General features: G+C 35.7%; 1 protein-coding gene across 9 annotated transcripts in view; it reads right to left on the bottom strand.

Annotated features, from left to right (window-relative positions):
* Positions 1-20,135, bottom strand: part of BAZ2B (bromodomain adjacent to zinc finger domain 2B) — a 407,867-nt gene that overhangs the window by 140,564 nt on the left and 247,168 nt on the right. For all 9 annotated transcript variants that reach the window (XM_020880363.2, XM_020880367.2, XM_020880369.2 and 6 more), the window contains one exon: positions 11,565-11,711. In XM_020880363.2, coding sequence (XP_020736022.2) covers positions 11,565-11,709 — 145 coding nt within the window. In that variant the 5' untranslated portion in view covers positions 11,710-11,711. The remainder of the gene's footprint in view (positions 1-11,564; positions 11,712-20,135) is intronic.

Raw genomic sequence — 20,135 nt, 5'->3', positions numbered from 1 at the left:
TTAACATTAAAAAAGCATGGAATGGAAATAAAGTCTTTCTTTTTATTTTTAAGTATTTGTTTTGAGATTGTTTTAGACTCACAAGAGTTGCATAAAACAGTACAGGGTTCCAACCTCCCCTTAACATTTTATATGATGAAAACTAATTTCAAAGCCAAGAAATTGACTCTGATTAATTAATTAATTTATTCAGATCTCATCAGTTTTTCCAGTAGTGTCCTTTTTCTGTGCTAAGATCCAATCCAGGATCTCAAGTTGCATTTAGTTTCTGTGTCTCCCTAATTTTCTCTAATTTGTGACAGTTTCTCAGTCTTGTCTTTCATGACCTTGATACATTAGAGTACTAGTCAGGTGCTTTGTAGATGGATCTCAGTGTGGGTTTGTCTGATGTTTTCTCATGATTAGAAGAGGTTAAACATGATTGGGAAGAGTACCCAATGTTTCCTTCTCAACACAACTGGGGTCCATGATGTTGCTATGTGGTACTGGTAACATTAACTTTGACCACTTGGTTAAGTTGGTATCTGCCAGGATTCAATATAAAGTTACTAATTTCCTTTCAAACAGCCTTTTTATTAGAAAAAAAATCATTAAAAGTCTAGGTAGCCTTGGGAACAAAAGCTACTACTCCATATAACACTGAAGCTGGTGAACAAGCTTTTGATTCAGTTCACTCAATGATGTATCAATCCCCAGGCAAATAACTATACTTAAAAGATAGGAGTAGCTGCTCCTCTGGGAAAAAAGTATTTTTTGTTAGATATAATGAAAGAATGTAAAGTTCACAGATTAAAATACTAAAATTATACTATATTTATATATCCTTATATTCAAATACAGATGCACTTTATTTTTATAATGAATTATAAAAAATGTGAAAACAATCTTAACTCTAAAATCTTATTTTACTTATGCTTCAATAAATAAGTCAGTTTTCCCATAATAAACAAAAATTACTAAAAGCAGCTTTGAAAAACACATTTCTTTCATTGCTACACTAATTGGTTGCAACATACCTTTAAACTCCTGTCTCTAGTCCTTTAAACTAGAAACATATTTTACAGCATTGCAAAATCAGCTTCTAGTATATAACCAGCAAAGTACAGCTAATCATCAAAAACAGTAGTGCATTCAATAGAGGTCATATATTAATTTGCTATAGGAGCCATAACAAAGTACCCACAAACTGAGTGGCTTAGAACAACAGACATTTATTGTCTCAGTTCTGGAGGCTACAAAATTCCAAAAGCAAGGTGTGGGCAAGGCCATGCCCCTGAAGATGCTAATGAGGAATATGTTTCATTATTCTCTCCTAACTTTGGAAACCTCAGGCATATTTCCTATGTCTCCAGATGGGCTTCTTTCTGTATACATCTATATCTAACCTTCCCCTTTAATAAAGACACCAGTAATTTTGGTTTAGGGCATTGATGCACTTGAAACTAAGGTGGAGTTAATATTTTGAAAACAAGGTGATTTGTTCTGCTGGCTTAATGAACACTTTACTGTTACTCTTTTGCACTGAACTTTGCATATTTCTGGGAAGAGGTGAATTTGTCCAAAAAAATTCCATAGTTCATGGGAAATACAGCTATCTGTAGTATTGATGTAATGTCACTTTCTCATATGATCATGGTTTAAAGGAGTATCTTGGTTAAATATATATTGGTTAGATGTGTAAATGCTCATATCATTAGCAAACATTAAATGATTTTATACATAGTTTCCAGGGGTGGATTAAGAGTGGCTTGTGAAGCAACTGGAAGCGAATGGTGACACAGAGATTATCCAGGGAAGACTTGGTGATAAGAGTCTCTCATAAAGACAGCAAGGGAGAGAGACTGTGTGACAGTTACTGTTATAGATTCATGGCATGGAAAAATATTTTCCAGAATTACAAATTAATTAACAGCCTAGAATTCTTTTTTTTCATACTTATGAACTATATAATGAAGGACTACAATGCATTTTGCATAGCTTTCAGTTCTTTAAAATTGCCGCTTTCTAAAATTCTCTTGTTTTCACATCTTGTTGGGAAACCCAACTACTGATCAGTAGTGTTTTACCCAAGAAATAGCAATAGTTGGACATTTCTGAATTTTTCCATATTGCTTTTTTTCTTGTTATATTTAAACTTGATTTTTTGAAGGATTGCTTATGCTTGTGTCACTGCAAGCAATCAGTACCCAGTCATTGTGTAACACGTAATGATACAACAAAGCCTGAGTTTTTACCAACTGTAAACCCCTAGAGTTAGGTGTCTCCCTCCTAATCCATTCATCTATACCATGGCCTTTTCTCTTTACACTCAGCAGATTCATAAGGTTATTTGCCTTTAGTGATTTCACTTTCTTACAGTATGAAATGATGAAGGTTGATAAAAGGAGAAATTACATTAAAAAAATAAATAATAAAGAACAGGAAAGCAAAGCTCTAATTTATTTCTCTGTGAGAGTCTCAGGTCTCAACTGTTTTCCTGTTTTGGCTCTTCAAATCCAGCCTAAGCTAAAATGAAGAGGTATGGTAGATGCTGCTACACATATGCACAGTTCCCAAAGACCCCAGTAGGGTAAAGACCAAAAGGAAGCATAACTAAAAGAAGATAAAACAGGAGAGCTGGGTTCAATCCCTGGTTTGGGAAGATCCCCTGGAGAAGGGAATGGCAACCCACTCCAGTATTCTTGCCTGGAGAATCCCATGGACAGAGAGAACCTGGTGGGCTACAGTCCATGGGGTTGCAAAGAGTTGGACACGGCTGAGCGACTTTCAGTCACTCACTTAAGGACCCAATTTCCAAAGACATCACATTCTGAAGAACAGGGGATTAGGATTTCAATATATCTTTTCTGAGAGGAAAGAAACAATTATATCCATAACCTTGGGTTCATTTTTAAAGTTTCTTAATTGATTGGAAAGTATGGCCTTCCTTTACTAATTTACTGCTAAAATTCTAATTAAAAGTCCAAAATTCTAGCCAAAAAAGTTATGTAAAATATATTTCAAAAACACCTGGTGCCTTGTGATCAAACCCTTCATTAAATAAATCTACTGAAAGGGAAAAAAAAGCTAGATAGTGAACATTCCAGGGTCTTTATTTGTGACTTTCAGATGTCTAGAATATAGACAACTAAAAAAGAAAATTGTTATAATAGTTCATATAAGTACTCAAAAAGACTGAAATGAAAATCTGGCTTAATCCCCAAACCCTCAAGAACAGGTCTATCTCATTCGCTTGACGGTTCTCTACTGACAGTAAACATAAGCTCCATCTTTTAAATAAGAATTTTTAATTAGCAATTTTATTTATTCAATGCCTCTTCAGTGAGGGCAACTCATCTTTTAAGATTCTTTACCCTGAGGCTTATAACGCTCATCTCCAACTAAACTGCAGTTATTTGGTATTATCAGAATAGAGCATGCTGCTGCGGCTGCTGCTTAGTCACTCGGTCGTGTCTGACTGTTTGCAACCCCACGGACTGTAGCCCACCAGGCTCCTCTGTCCTTGGGCATTCTCCAGGCAAGAATACTGGAGTGAGTTGCCATTCCTTTCTCCAGGGGATCTTCCTGACCCGAGTAGAGCATAATATAGCCTAGAAAACATTAGAGTAAATTTATCGTCTAATTTACAAATCCTATTTCTGCAATTTCATCTCTCCTTCCTTCTCTTTCTTCAACAATTGCTTCTTAAGCACATATTTTGTGCCTGGCACTGACTGGACACACACTGACTAGAGAACACTGTATGGTCCCTGCCTTTTAAATGTAGAAGAGACAAACAAGTAAAATACCACCAAATCTATGATTATAAATTGTGAAGAGTACTATGGAGGAAATTACTAGGTGTAAAAACAGATAACAGAAATTACCCAGACACTATAAATTAATTAATGTTTCAGGATATGTAACCTGAGACAAAGCATGAGAATCAGCTTATGTAATTCCTCTAAGACAAAGACAGAACATGTTTGAGACCTTGTGCAATTCCTCTAAAACAAAGAAGGAACATGTTTGAGACCTCAAGTTGGGATTCGATGGTGGAGGATGTATTAGTTATTAATAAATTGAAAAGTACAAAACAATCAACTCAAAATGCCTAAGTGAAAAGGTAAATGTATTAATTCACATAATATAAAAGCATTTGGGAGATGCTTTAGATAAAGAAGACTGGTTGAAAGTTTACTAGGATTTAATTTCTGTTTCCTGTTTTGGCTCTATTTCCTCAGATAGGCCCTCCCTTTTAGGTTTATGGGACAAAAAGGTTATACTTCCTCACAAGTACCAATAAAAATCCTACAGTGGAATCTCTTTGCCTTTGATTAGTCTCATGTGCCTTCCTTAACCAATCACTTAACCATCATTATATGGGAAATATGATGTTTGGATTAGCTAGATTGTGTCACATATGCCATCCCAGGAGTCTAAGGTAAAAAGTTTTTTAAAAAGAAAGTGATTCATTTTGAGGGTGACAACTTCAGGTAATGAGGGGTAATAGTGAAGTGGTCACATAAATCATCCACAGAAAATGATTACAAAAATTTGATTGAAAACAACAAGAATAAGATACTGAAAAGCAGAGAAAAGCTCGGAGAAATTTTAATCTGGAAAAATGGTAAAAAGAAGGGATAAGAAATATGCCTTTGTTGCCCGTAATGCTGTCTAAACTTCACAGCTTTAACTACAGAAAACAGTAGAAGATGAAACAACAGGCTTATCAACCAAAGGTGCCAGAGGTCAGACTCCAGGCTAAGAAAACATCAGGAAACCAGGAAATTTAAAGGGGAAATCTTGGCAATGATCACACCACAGAAAGAATGAGACTCAAATTCAGAGCTTAAACTTTCCAAATGTCTAACTGCAAGTACTATGTACCAGGCACCACAAAATAGCAAGCAGAGAACATAGAGAAGGACAAGAGCTCCACACAGCAGATATGTTCAGTTTGATGTATTTCTTAATTGAGTGCATACCTTCACCATGATTAGCTTAGACAGCAGAAAGCCTGAGGTGTCAGAGAGCAGAGTCCAAAGCTGGCAGAGCAGCTGGAAATCACGGGCTAATCTTACAAGCAAGGAAACCACAAGAGAAAGAGATTATCTCTGCCAAGTACATGGCTGACCCAACAATTCTCACAGGCACAGAGGAGACCCACCAGGGCCAGTCTGAAAAAGTGGCAGTGGGAAGCCAAAACACAGAGCACAGATTATCATTAGTACATTTTTTAACTACAATAAAACTAAAATGGACATCACTTTAAAATTGCAAATGTCAAATTACTGACTTTTAAACATCAGTGAAAGAATTCACAAAGGAAAATAGAAAATAATTTCACTAGAATGATAATGAAATGAAAATATATCAAAATTTGAGGAATGCAGCTATAGTTGGAAAGGGAAAGTTTCAGCATTAAGTGCATATATGAGAAAATGAGAAAAGTCTAACATAAATAATCTAAGTTTTCCCTTTAAGAAATTAGAAGAAAAAAGGAGGAAATCACACACATTTGAAAAACAAGGAAATAAAAAGGTAAAAAAACAATGAAACATAAAACAGAATGTTGAAAAAAAATCAATGAAACCAAAATCTAGTGTCAAAAACATTGATAAAGTTGATAAAGCTCTAAAGGAAAAAAGGTACAAATCATCAGTATTAATAATAAAGGAGAAGATATCACTACAAATCCTACAGAGTCAAGGATAACGTACTATTTTGAACAACTCTGCACCTATAATACAACATAGATGATACGGGCAAAATGTGAAAGACATCAACTACCAAAGGTCATCCACAAAGAAAATGATAAATCTGAATAGTTTTATACGTCTATTTTTAAGGGTGAACTCCTAGGAATTCCCTGGTGGTCCAGGAGTTATGGCTCTATGCTCTCACTACTGAGGGTCAGGGTTCAATTCTTGGTTGAACTAAAAAAAAAAAAAAAAAAAAAATCCCACAAGTTGTACAGTTCGGCCAAAAAAAAAAGTTGAACTCCTGATTTAATATCTTCCGATAACAACACTGGGCTTTCCAGGTAGCTCAGTGGTAAAGAATATACCTGCCAATGCAGGAGATGCAGGAGACAGGTTCAATCCTTGGGTTGGGAAGATCCCCTAGAAGAGAACATGGCAGCCCATTCTAACATTCTTGCCTGGAAAAATCACATGGACAGAGGGGTCTGGCGGGCTACAGTCCACGGGGTTGCAAAGAGTCCTACATGACTGACCAACCGAGCACACACACAGTCAACATTAAACCAAACAAACAATAACAATCTTCCAAGCCTAAATGACTTCAGAGTGGATTCTACCAAACTTTTAGGGAAGAAATGCTATCAATTTGATACAAATTCTTCCCTAAAAAAGGTTTTCAAGAAGCAAAGACTGGTCAATTGTGTCAATTCTTCCCAAGGGTTTAGTGAGATGAGGACAGAAAAATGGCACTGCTGTGGATTGACATACACATAAAAGATGAGGAAAAAGGGAAAACACATACAGCTATATATTTTGAGAATTTTTGTTATAAAGGTAGGCAGAAAACAGAGTCACAGTCAGAAGAGTGTTTGGGTGAAAGAAGGAAGAGTTTTTGATATGTATTACTTTTTAAGATGGGGGATACTAAGTGAAGACTTTTATACTAATGGATATGATAATAAATAGAGACAAATTAATGATACTGTATAGGAGGATTGGCATCCTTGAAAAGTCTTTTTTGAAATTTTTATAAAGGAATTTATAAGTATTTATTATTGTGACAGTTAAGAGCCAACATACAGATACCAAGAGGGGAAGGAGGGTAGGATGAATGGAGAGATTGGGATTGACATATATACACTACTATGTATAAAACAGATAACTAATGAGAACATACTGTACAGCACAAAGACTTGCACTCTTCTCCCAGTTATCCAAGTCACGTCAGGGCTTCTCTCTCCCCTGCTCAAACACTACTATGCCCAAATCCAGTCATTGTATCCCATAACAATCTGCTTACAATATATCTCTGGAGAATCTTGTTTCTTTCTCCAACTCCAATAATTCCTAATTTTGGCCTTTATTATTTCTCACTCAGATAAATTAAGCACTTTCTCAGACCATCCTGATGCTCTATATGCTGCTAGATTTATCATTTTCAAAGCACTAAAATTCTTCTATCTAATCAATTATGAATAAAAATAAAGGTCATAGTTTACTAGGCCCCTACCCTATGTCAGGCATCATCTCATCTATCCTTATAAAATGGGTAGCATATTTATTTTATATTTGAGGTAACTGAAGTTTAGAAATGGGTGAGTAATTTATCCAAATTCACATAGCTAATAAGTGGATAAACCAAGATTCAATTTCAGGACCTTTCAATTGCAAAGTCCTTGCTGTTAATCAATATATCCTTCTGTCTAAACTCCTAAGCATGGTGCGTGAAGTTCTAAATGATCTGACCTTAACCTACTCCCCAGCTTGACCTCCTGTCCCTCTGTTCCACTTAACCATAGCAGATATTGGCTATCCGCTCTCTCCCTATTTCTTACTAATAACCTCTGTTTTCTTCAGGATGGCAATATGCTCAGCTAAAAACTAATCTTCCTGGTCTTCCTGGAAGCTGAGATTACCATTCATATAATTCTGACAAAAGAGATGTTAAGTGGAAATCTCTGGATGGGGTTTCTGGGAAAGCTCTTTAAAAAGAGTCGAAGTAATCAGACATACAATTTTTTCCCTCTTCTACTCCATCCTCTTCCTTCCTGGAAAACAGTACTGTAGGTGGATCAGCCTCTAACAGCCGTGAGACAGACATTGAGCATGAAAGTCCCATAGGTCAGAAGACAGGATATATTTAAGAAAATTAGGAGCAGGTCTGTGATGGTACTGCCCACCTCAGAACTGTTTACCAAAAGACTAATACATTTATTTGACCTGTGTTCCTACTCCTAGTTAATTGTTGTTAACTATGTTAATCATTGTTAACATTGCTATTCACTGACACATACCCTACACTGAGGCCTTACTGATTAATTTGCAATTTCCTCAATATACCATGATTTGGCACACTTCTACAGAGGTAGGCCTACAGTTAAGATACATGTGTAACTCAGTCACAAACTTCAAAAGCAGGCATACTCCAGCTTTAATACGTGAAGTTTAAACAGTTTCTCTGTTTTATATACTCGACATTTTACAAGTCTTTGTTTGAAGGGTTCTAACTCAAAAAACGGATTGAAATCCATGGATCTATAGCATAGCATAGTTTAATCACTGAAATTTCTCAAAGTTTTATGCTTTTTTTTTTTAATTAGGCCAAATGACCATCAATCACAAACAAATCCACTCTGTAAAGTTTAATTTTGGAACTCTGCTTAAATACTATTCTTTCAGCTTTTGTTCAGAGATAATATGGGAAATAATGTTTGAATACCTATAAAACCGGCATATAGGATACTGTGTATCCCATGGTCTTTTATACAAAGGTTCTTGGTGGTGTATATACCACTCAGGTGAAGTAAAGGTTTATTTTTCTTTGAGGAACTGATGCATTCACTAGCACTAGCATGTAAGCTACGTAGCTCACTATTTTTTTTTTTTTATTCTTAGCAGCTAGTTTTTTGTCCAATGTCTGTGGCTTCTTTCAGCTAACATTTTTATACTTTTTAAAGTCTATCTTTTGATACTTTAGTTAATTGTTTTATTTATTGTGCCAATGTATTTATTGAAAGCTATCCCAAATTATTGTTTGGAAGTAGGCAAGTTATTTTTTTTTAAATAATACTTTAAAGGGAAAAGAAATATAACTTCTGATATGACCAACAAGACCCACTATATGCAGATAGCCTTAGATTAATCAATCTTTGTTGCAGTGTAATTTTCTATCCAAGTTACTGCAATAAAATTAAAGGTGTGTTGTGAGAGATAGTCCTTCATGGTCCCTGCATGCTGTTGCTGGGCATGCCAAGAATGCAAGCTCTTGACCACCCTTTAAAATTGAGCAATTTCTCAGGACTGCAGTGAGCAGTCTTGATGGATGAGGTGACATTTCCTTCCAGACAAAGAGTGGGTTTGCTTTTATTTACTACAAAAGCAGTAGGTTGCTAAACTAAGCATTCCTTAACTATGACACAAACCCACTAAATGTGTAAAATTCAACTGTCTCTCGGTGATGCCCTGTAGGACTTAGGATACCTGAGGAATCAATGCCAACATGACTATTTGCTACACCACAGTCCTAAGATCTCTGACCAAGGAGTCTCAAGTCTTCTGCCAGCATCATAACAGCAATAGGCTAACTTGTAGGTATGTATAATCCCAGACCCCGACAAGATGTTGATTTAAAAGAAATTAGTTGATTATTCCAACTCTGAAAGCAGGTTTTAATTAAATCCTTTATAACTCACAGGAATTCCTATAGACATATCATTAATGAAGATGACAGAGAAAAGCCAATCAAAATAAACATTTAAAACAATGTCTTCAAAGGGACCATTAAAGAACTGGTGAGATATTGACGTTTTAAAGATAAAAATTCTATTTTGTTGTCCCTATACATCAAGAACATGGAGGAAATTCAAATTGTTTAAGGTAAAGAAGGCAGGCCCATTATCACTTTATAATTTTACTTTTAAAAGGAGAGAATTATCAGACATTGAATAGGCCAAAAATAACAGATAAGACAGAAAAATTTGATAAACTGAATTATGTAGGACAACTGAGCATTTTTCCATACATTATAAGGCTCTACTTTAAACATAAACCACAACACTGTGAAAGTTAAAAATAGAAAAAAAAATTTTTCTTAAAAAGTGAAAAAAACTCATGCTGTAGGTACTAAAAGTATACTGTGTTAATTAATAAGTGATATATCCCAGAATAAATACAGAAATAAATTATAGCTGCATTCAATGCAAGCATCTGCACATAAAAACTCTACAATTATTCTACTGGCAAATAAATGATAAAAATTAAATCCTTTATAGATGAGGAAATTTCTAACATTATTCAATAACTAAGCATACTCTGCCTTTCTGCAACTCCCAACCAACATTACCAAAAAATAGCACTCAATGTGTGACTACTCAGAACTGTAAGCAATTCAAATGCCACTAATTCAGAAAGCTACATGAGAAATAGCTGATAGCAAAGTGTCCAGAAAACTCAAGGCTCTGCACTCAAGGACTGAAAATTTCAACACTGAAAAAAGGACATTTCCCTAGAAACATTATATATTTTAAATATTAATTCACAAGTAAATACAAAGTAAGACGGCAGATTGGGAGAACACAATGAAAGGAGTTGACAACAAAGGAAAGGAGAAGAGTTATAAAAAAAATGAAAGAATAATTACAAAAGTAGAGCTGTATGTTATCATTTAGACAAAGAAACTAAGGTAAAATGCCATTTGTGGTATCACTATTTTTGAACACAGCACATCAAAGTCATTCATTATTTTACATATAGCTATCATTTTATACACAAGGGAAATATGGAAGTTGCTGAATAACCTAGATTGTACAGGGTACAGAGCAGGAATTTTATTCATTTATGTTTCAATGTAACGGTATATTCTTTTAGTTACTTTACAACTATTAAGAAGATGTTAGAAAATTATTCTGATAAAATGACAAAACAAAATCCTTGTCATACCACTGACTGGAAAAAATCTGATAATTCAACAAATATATATTTGACAATTTGTGAAGGTATTCTGTCAGCAAACATTCCATACTGATGTATTTTATTCACCCAAAATTGTAAACTAATTTTGAAAACGTGAAACATTATTTAGTTCTAATGCTTACACACATGAAATAATCTATAAGATAACTATATATATAATATTAAAAATCTTCCTAATGATAAAGGAAAGAGTTGATCAACTTTAGGTTAAAAAAGAAAGAAGAGAATGTATTCTACTAAATATCCAAACGTGTTTGGGCAAAAAGTGATTTTGAAGGATAAAAAATACCTTTTACTTAAAACTAAAATTGAGGTTATTTTCATTTCTGAGATAAAGTTCCTTTAGCAATATATCCTTTGCTCATGTTTAAGAAAAACCTGTCATATATCTTTAAATAATTTTCAAAATGTTTAAAACTTTAAAAATATTTTTCATCAGATAAATGATATGTTTTAGTATATATCTAATGAACTAGGGTAGTTGAGGTTTGGTGAAGGTCATTTAAAATACTAGAAGCAAATTTAGGGCAATCTTTGCCCAACCTCTGGTCCACGGCATTGAGGCCTAATCTTACCATCCAGGTTTCTTTTCTTTTTCTTTACTGTCTCATGAGCCTATTGTTTTAAAAGATTTTCATGTATTAATTTATTAATTGAAACAGTCCAAGTAAGATATTATAATGAAACTCTTAAAAAGAGCTTCTAAAAATCACAGAAAACATGGAGTAAGCAGTGCTACTCCATTCAGTGTGCTGATAAAATCCAGAAAATACAGACCAGAAGTTTAACCTAGCAATTGTTCAACAGGCCAAAGGAGGTAAAGAAAACATTTTAATCGAAGTTCAATAAAACACTCTGGATGCAAACTAGTAAAAGGATGGAGTGCTAGAGTTAATAAAGAGTATTCACCACATGGGTTGATTGTAGAGCTAAGTGAAGCAGCTCCAGTGGAAAGGCCGCCTTTTGAAACTGATGAAGCCACAGAAGGTATAGAGGATGAAGTTGGTGTAGTGGAGGAGGCTGTTGAGGATGGTAACCGTTCTCCAGACTCCATATCTATGAGAAGGAGGCAAATGTTAATTTTCAGTATTAAATAGTAGAATTATGCAAAAGAATTAAATATATTTAAAATAAGTCAAACTTCTAGGAATATTTTTTTAAAATACGAAAATAAGTTTAGAAATACATGTTCCTCAGAAAGATAAAATATACAGTAAATAAAAACAATGTAAATTAAAATACCAGTTTAAAAGGTAAGCTTAATACTAAGCATAACAAATCTAAAAAACTTGTAGAGTATTCTTATATAAAAAAATAAGTCATTTAAATACAGTAACTTCATACAACTATGTGTTGCCATAATCTTAGGAAAATAAGCATATTAACTTTTCATTCTTCTTAAATCACCTCATCATTTATTCACTTACAGCATAATACTCCTATTATCTTAATGAATCAAGACAATACGACCAAATTATAGTGAAACGTAACCCTGTCTTCTAAACCCAAATAGCAACATACCTCTAGGTCCATCCATGAATCTGATCTGGTAATCCCCAATACAGTAAGTTCTCCCAAGAACACAAATACATTTTAGAGTTTATCCTAGAGTCTAGTTTGAATTACAGTCTCAAAATGGCTTTAATATGATCCATTTATAATGACTTGACTTCTGAGCATTTTTATTAACTTGCTTAGCTATTCTGGGTACTATTTACATTGATCTTATTATAATAGCTTATATTGATATTAAAATCTAGAATGGAAATGAATGAAGGAGTCAAAAGTTAAGAACTTACAATTATGAAACAAATATGTGATAGGATGTAATGGACTGCATGGTGACTATTCTTAATAAAATTTTATTGTGCATTTGAAAGTTGCTAAGAAAATAGAGGAGAAACAACCTCAGATATGCAGATGATACCACTCTAATGGCAGAAAGCAAAGAGGAACTAAACAGCCTCTTGATGAGAGTGAAGGAGGATAGTGAAAGAGCTGGCTTAAATCTCAATTTTAAAAAAACCTAGATCATGGCATCCGATCCCATTCAGCTCAGTTCAGTTCAGTCACTCAGTCGTGTCCGACTCTTTGCGACCCCATGAATTGCACCATGCCAGGCCTCCCTGTCCGTCACCAACTGCCAGAGTTCACTCAAACTCATGCCCATCGAGTCGGTGATGCCATCCAGCCATCTTATCTTCTGTCGTCCCCTTCTCCTCCTGCCCTCAATCCCTCCCAGCATCAGGGTCTTCTCCAATGAGTCAACTCTTCGCATGAGGTGGCCAAAGTATTGGTTTCAGCTTCAGCATCAGTCCTTCCAATGAAAACCCAGGACTGATCTCCTTTAGGATGGACTGGTTGGATCTCCTCGCAGTCCAAGGGACTCTCAAGAGTCTTCTCCAATACCATAGTTCAAAAGCATCAATTTTTCAGCGCTCAGCTTTCTTCACAGTCCAACTCTCACATCCATACATGACCACTGGAAAAACCATAGCCTTGACTAGACGGACATTTGTTGGCAAAGTAATGTGTCTGCTTTTTAATATGCTATCTAGGTTGGTCATAACTTTCCTTCCAAGGAGTAAGCGTCTTTTAATTTCATGGCTGCAGTCACCATCTGCAGTGATTTTGGAGCCCCCAAAAATAAAGTCTGCCATTGTTTCCACTGTTTCTGCTAAACATCAGATAATTCACAGGACATTCCCACACAGAGGTAATTACCTGGCCCAAAATGTTAGTAGTGCTAAGGTTGAGAAATTCTGATCTAAAGTATCAAAAACTGAATTACTTGGAATTCAATCAGCCAAACTTTTTGTTAAGTAGTAATTTTTTATTATTATTATAAGATACTTCAAGCTGATTTATCACCACGACAATAAATGATAAAATTATATTCAGCCCATCTTTATCAGCATACTTCCAGAGGTGGCTTAAATGGTAAAGAATCCACCTGTAATGCGGGAGACCTGGGTTCAATCCCTGGGTTGGGAAGATCACCTGGAGAAAGGAATGGCCACCCGCACTCTGGCCTGGAGAATCCCATCGCCAGAGAATAGTCCATTGGGTTGCAAAGAGTCAGACACAACTGAGTAACTTTCACTTCACTCACCAGAGTTTATTATTTTACATTTTGTCCTAATTGTTTAAAACTGAGCATGAATAATACACAATTAACATATCATAATGCTCACTCCCAGTAGATAACTGAATTTACTGTATTTTACTGAGATGATATTTACTGTAACAATTCTGAAAACAGAAAAAAATCGGAATTTCCACAATTTCATCCCTGTACTATTTTATGTATGCCAGAAGAATTCACTGATCAATAATAATACTGATCAAATGTTCCTTTTTGTGTAATCATAGAGCTTATGAACAGTGACAGCTGCTAGGTGTAAACGTGAACAGGTGCAAATAGGGAAGGGCAAGACAAGCTGGCTACCAAATGTAAACATGATCAGCTGCCTTGTACTTCACCTGCATGAATCCTTTAACAGTATGGCTGTAGAAGAGACCGAAGACTCAGAAAGTATATAAACAAACATATTTCTTCTGCAAGGAGTTTTCCTAGAGGGTCTTTATCTTTACCAGAAATACCAAAAGTTCTCTATGGAAGTTCAAAGCACAAAAGTAGATTTGGTGAATCCTCCCTTCTCTTTACAATATAACTTCACATGAAAAACAATAGTTAAGAATATATCAGGAGACAGTAACTATGCTGCTTCTTTTGCTTTAGCAGGATCACTAACAGCAGTGCTGCTATATATCAATTATTTTCTCAAAGTTCTGACAAAGCCCTTTGTATAACTATGTAAAAAATAACTTCCAGGAAACTGAACATTTGGATAAACAATATTTCAAAACATTAAGTAGAAAAAAAAGCAGCAAACAAAAATTTTTCTGTAAAAAGCTATAGAGAAATAGGTGACACAGAAATACCTTATTTGACAACAAACAAAATTATTTTCTGAATATATCTGAAAGAAAATGATTCTATCTATAAAAATTTTTATTTACCTACATTTTCAGAAATAGTTATTTCAAGTCATTGAGCATAATATATTGTGCTTTAAAATATGAATATATAAAAGGGATCAATTCCCTTTGCTGGAAAGAGAAGGACAAATATCTGGTATTAACACATATATATGGAATTCAGAAAAATGGTACTCATGAACCTAGCAGAGAATGGACTTGTGAACACAGTGGGGGAAGATGAGGGTGGGATAAAGTGAGAAAGTAACACTGACATGTATCATGTATAAAACAGACACTTAGTGGGAAATTGCTCTGACACAGAGAGCCTAGCCTGGTGCTTTGTGATGACCTAGAAGGGAAGGATTGGGCACTGGGAAGAAGACTCAAGATGGAGGGAATAGATATTTAATTATGACTGATACATAGTGCTGCGTGGCAGAAACTAACACAATATGGGAAAGCAATTTTTCCACCAATCAAAATTTTTAAAGGCTATTGCATTAATAACTGAAAAAAATTTCCTTTGTTGTCTGACACATTTTAACTATTATTGTAAACAGTCAAGCAATTACACCCCCAAACAACAGTAGGGGGCAATCAGGTGCTCTGGGTGCGGCCTGTGAGTTGGAGCAAGTCTCTGACAATACCTCTAAATAATATTTTTCTCATCAGAAAATGATGGCTTTGAATTAGACTAGCCCTCAAGTCTTATCAGAGTTTTATCAACTTCACATTGCATTAAAATATTTAACAATTTAGTTTCTCATTTCCCTTAGCCTCCCTACCATTTGCCTTACTTCTATCTTTGAATATCTGTCCTTCTAAATTACAGATTACTATTAAACCTTTAGAGATTAACTCTTACCTTACTTATACCTCAAGAGAACTGATGACGAGAAAATCATCCAAGAGTAAAGCACTGATTTTCATATGCTCAGCAAATATCTATTCAGAGAGTATTCTTTTCCACCCAAAGGATTAAATATTCCTTTGCAATGAGATATCCTAGAGAAAGAGGCTAATCTAAGATATTATATATAAAAGAATATTAAAGGAATATTTGAGTCACATTTAACATATACAGATCAACTAAACTTTAGGTAGAGTCTGTGAATTTAAATATTGATGAGATTGGAGATTTCTAAAAAGGATAAAATGTTAGAAGGATAAAAACAAATAAAAAGAGGCAACGTCTGATTAATTGACCCTTTCACCTACAAATGCAAGGGACCCCAAAGAACAAGCAAAACGGCCTAAATTTTAGCTTAATTAAGAAACACAATTGCCTGAAATTTCTAAGACATTTCTGTATAGTAACTGAGGCAGATGAATAACAGATTGAGAAAATAAAGAAGGGTAAAAAATGGGAATCGAGTAACTCAACGCAAAATATCTACAAAAACTCAGACACCAAGGAAAGAAAGATCCGAAGTACTACATGACTGATAAACTACAGTAAAAATTCCCTTTCAATGGGGAAGAGTATAGTTAATTTAACAGGGCAAACAACCCTGATTAAAGAACAAAAGGGAAATAGTTTATGAAAATCAAGTAAAAGTACTTTTGTCTTGGTCACCCGAATTCTGTTTATCAACTATTATCACTCTCCTGTTCCAAAGTCTTAAATTTAACCACATCACATATGTAGGTAAAGATACATGTAAAGAATATTAAACATATTAACTGCAAAGACTTTTAAAAACAAAAAATTCTATTGGTAAGAAACTGATAAATTATGGTACATCCCTCTAACAGAATATCATGCAACTGTTACAAAATAATAAAGTAGATGGACAGTAGCTAATTTGCTAAATGAAAAAAAGTGGGGAAGACTAGAAATTGATCTTGTGTGACAAAGAAATAAGGGCTAAACTGATTCATGTCATTGTACAGTAGAAACTAATACAACATTGTAAAGCAATTATCCTCCAATTAAAAATAAAGACAAAAAGAACCAAAAAATACAGGTAAATGAAACTTTCTGAAGGAAAGAAGGTCAATCCACATGAACAAATGGAAATAAAATTTTGGAACCTTCTCATCTTTGGCTTATTGGCCCACAAAATACCCTGGGGATCCACTACTTGGGGATTTGGAGAAGATTTATAACATCAAGTGCATTCATAACTTCCTCAACTATCTAATAATTTCCATTTTAACAAGTAAACTTCCATCACTTAAAAAAAAAACAACCGGGGGGATATATTTTTATGAATGCGTGCTCAGAATATTTCTGAATAAAATATATAAGAAATTGGTAACTGTGCTTCCTTCTAAGTAAACAAGCAACTTTGGCCTTGGAGTACAAAATGAAGCAGGGCACAGGCTAACAGATTTTCACCAAGAGAATGCACTGGTCATAGCAATCAGCTTCTTCCAGCAACACAACAGATGACTCTACACATGGACATCACCAGATGGTCAATACCGAAATCAGACTGATTATATTCTTTGCTGCTGAAGATGGTAGACGTTCTATACAGGCAGCAAAAATAAGACCGGACTCAGACCATGAACTCCTTACTGCAAAATACAGTAAGGATTGAAGAAAGTAGAGAAAACCACTAGAATATTCAGGTATGATCTAAATCAAAACCCTTACGATTAAACAGTGGAAGTGACAAATCAATTCAAAGGATTAGATCTGATATAGAGTGCCTGAAGAACTGTGGACGGAGGTTCGTGACATTGCACAGGAGGCAGGGATCAAGACCATGCCAAAGAAGAAGAAATGCAAAAAAGCAAAATGGTTGTCTAAAGAGGGCTTACAAAGAGCTGAGCAAAGAAGAAAAGCAAAAGGCTAAAGAGAAAAGGAAAGATATATTCCTCTAATTGCAGAGTTCCAAAGACTAGCAAGAAGATATAAGAAAGCCTTCCTCAGTGATCAATGCAAAGAAATAGAGAAAAACAATAGAATGGGAAAGAGTAGAGATCTCTTCAAGAAAATTAGAGATACCAAGGCAACATCTCATGCAAAGATAGGTACAATAAAGGACAGAAATGGTATGGACCTAATAGAAGCAGAAGATACATTAAGAAGAGATGTCAAGAATACACAGAAGAACTATATAAAAAAAGGACCTTAACGACACAGATAACTCACCTAGAGCCAGACATTCTGGAGTGGAAAGTCAAGTGGGTCTTAAGAAGCGTCACTACAAACAAAGCTAGTGGAGGTGATGGAATTTCAGCTAAGTTACTTCAAATTCTAAAAGATGATGCTGTTAAAGCACTACACTCAAGAAGCCAGCAAATTTGGAAAACTCAGCAGTGACCACAGGACTAGAGAAGTCCAATCCCAAAGAAAGGCAGTGCCAAAGAATGTTCAAACTACTGCACAATTGCATTCATCTCACATGCTAGTAAAGTAAAGGTCAAATTCTCCAAGCTAGGCTTCAACAGTACATGAACTGAGAACTTCCAGATGTTCAAACTGAATTTAGAAAAGGCAGAGGAACCAGAGATCAAATTGCCAACATCCGCTGGATCATCAAAAAGCAAGAGAATTCCAAAAAACATCTACTTCTGCTTCATTGACGATGCTAAAGCCTTTGACTGTGTGGATCACAACAAACTGTGGAAAATGCTTAAAGAGAGGGGAATACCTTACTTCCCTTGCTTACCACCTTACTTCCCCCCTGAGAAGTCTGTATGCAGGTAAATAAGCAACAGTTAGAATTGGACATGGAACAACAGACTGGTTCCAAATAGGGAAGAAGTACATCAAGGATATATATTGCTACCTTGCTTATTTAACTTATACGCAGAGTACATCATGCGAAATGCCAGGCTGCATGAAGCACAAGCGGGAATCAAGATTTCGGGGAGAAATATCAATAACCTCAGATATGCATATGTCACGACCCTTATGGCAGAAAGCAAAGAGGAACTGAAAAGCCTCTTGAGGAAAGTAAAAGAGGAGAGTGAAAAAGCTGGCTTAGAACTCAACATTCAGAAAACAGATCATGGCATCCAGTCCCATCACTCCATGCACACAGATGAGGAAACAAGGGAAACAGTGACAGACTTTATTTTCCTGGGCTCTAAAATCACTGCAGATGGTGACTGCAGCCATGAAATTAAAAGAAGCTTGCTCCTTAGACAGCATACTAAAAAGCAGAGACATTACTTTACCGATAAATGTCCATCTAGTCAAAGCTATAGTTTTTCCAGTAGTCCAGATGTGAGAGTTTAACCATAAAGAAAGCTGAGTGCCAAAGAATTGATGCTTTTGAATTGTGGTGCTGGAGAAGACTCTTGAGTGTCCCTAGGAGAGCAGGGAGATCAAAACAGTCCATCCTAAGGGAAATCAGTCTGGAATATTCATTGGAAGGACTGATGCTAAAGCTGAAGCTCCAATATTTTGGCTACCTGATGTGAAGAACTGACTCATTTGAAAAGACCCTGATGCTGGAAAAGATTGAGAGCAGGAAGAGAAGGGGACAACAGAGGATGAGATGGTTGTATAAATCATGGACTCGATGTACATAAAGCTCCAGGAGTTGGAGAGGATGGGAAGCCTCGTGTGCTGCAGTCCATGGGGTTACAAAGAGTCTGACACAACTGAATGAACTGAACTGAAAGCAACTAGGGGATTATAATCTAGGATGGGAGAATTCTTTTTCTCTATACAGTTTTTTAACCACGTGAATGACTTACAATGTGCTAGTATTAATGACAGTTAAATTTTTTAAAGAGATTTTTACAGGCTTGTTATTGCAAGAGATTATAAATCTTTTCAAAATGTTAAACAGAAGTCTCAGTTCAAAATAGTAACATAAGAAAATCCCAAACTCACCTCCTCCCTCAGACACAGTAAGTCTACAGCTTTATATACAAGAATTTCCTGTCAAATAAGCCCCATGGCCTGGGTGAATGATTACTACACAATGGGCACACAAGAAAACCATATCACAGTGGGTGCAAGAGGCTGCGATGCAAAAAACCGTACTAGTGGTGCAGCAAGCCATAATGGAGAGGAACTCAAAACCTGGAGTTTCTTCTTGAGCAGCTGAGGTTTTGAAACCCACATTGGGCATCTCACACAGTTGAGACATTAATCCCTAAAAAAAAATCAAACTTTGAAAACCATTGGTGTTCCTATCTTGAGACCCACAAGACTACAGAGACCTGGGAAAGCCCTCTCAAAGAGGTCATGTACTTGAACCCCAGGGCTCAGCTAAGAGACAGTCTATGGTTTCCAGACTTAAAAAATGAAGGAGGTTTTCCTGCTTATATTAAAAACTCAGAACTTCCCTAGTGGTACAGTAGTTAAGAATCCACTTGCCAATGCAGGGGACACGGGCTGAATCCCTGGTCCAGGAGGATTCCACATGACATGGAGCAACTAAGCCTGTGTGCCACTACTTCTGAGCCCTGACTACTGAGCTTGAACGCCACAACTACTGAAGCCCCTGAGCCGCAGAGCCTGCAGGCCTCAACGAATGAAGCCCATGCGGCTAGAGCCTGTGTTCTGCAGCAAGAGAAGCCACTGCA

The sequence above is a fragment of the Odocoileus virginianus genome, chromosome 13 (assembly GCF_023699985.2).
Source record: "Odocoileus virginianus isolate 20LAN1187 ecotype Illinois chromosome 13, Ovbor_1.2, whole genome shotgun sequence".
NCBI classification, from domain to species: domain Eukaryota; kingdom Metazoa; phylum Chordata; class Mammalia; order Artiodactyla; family Cervidae; genus Odocoileus; species Odocoileus virginianus.
The sequence above is the reverse complement of the archived record's forward strand: the minus strand, read 5'-3'. Positions and strand labels throughout refer to the sequence as shown.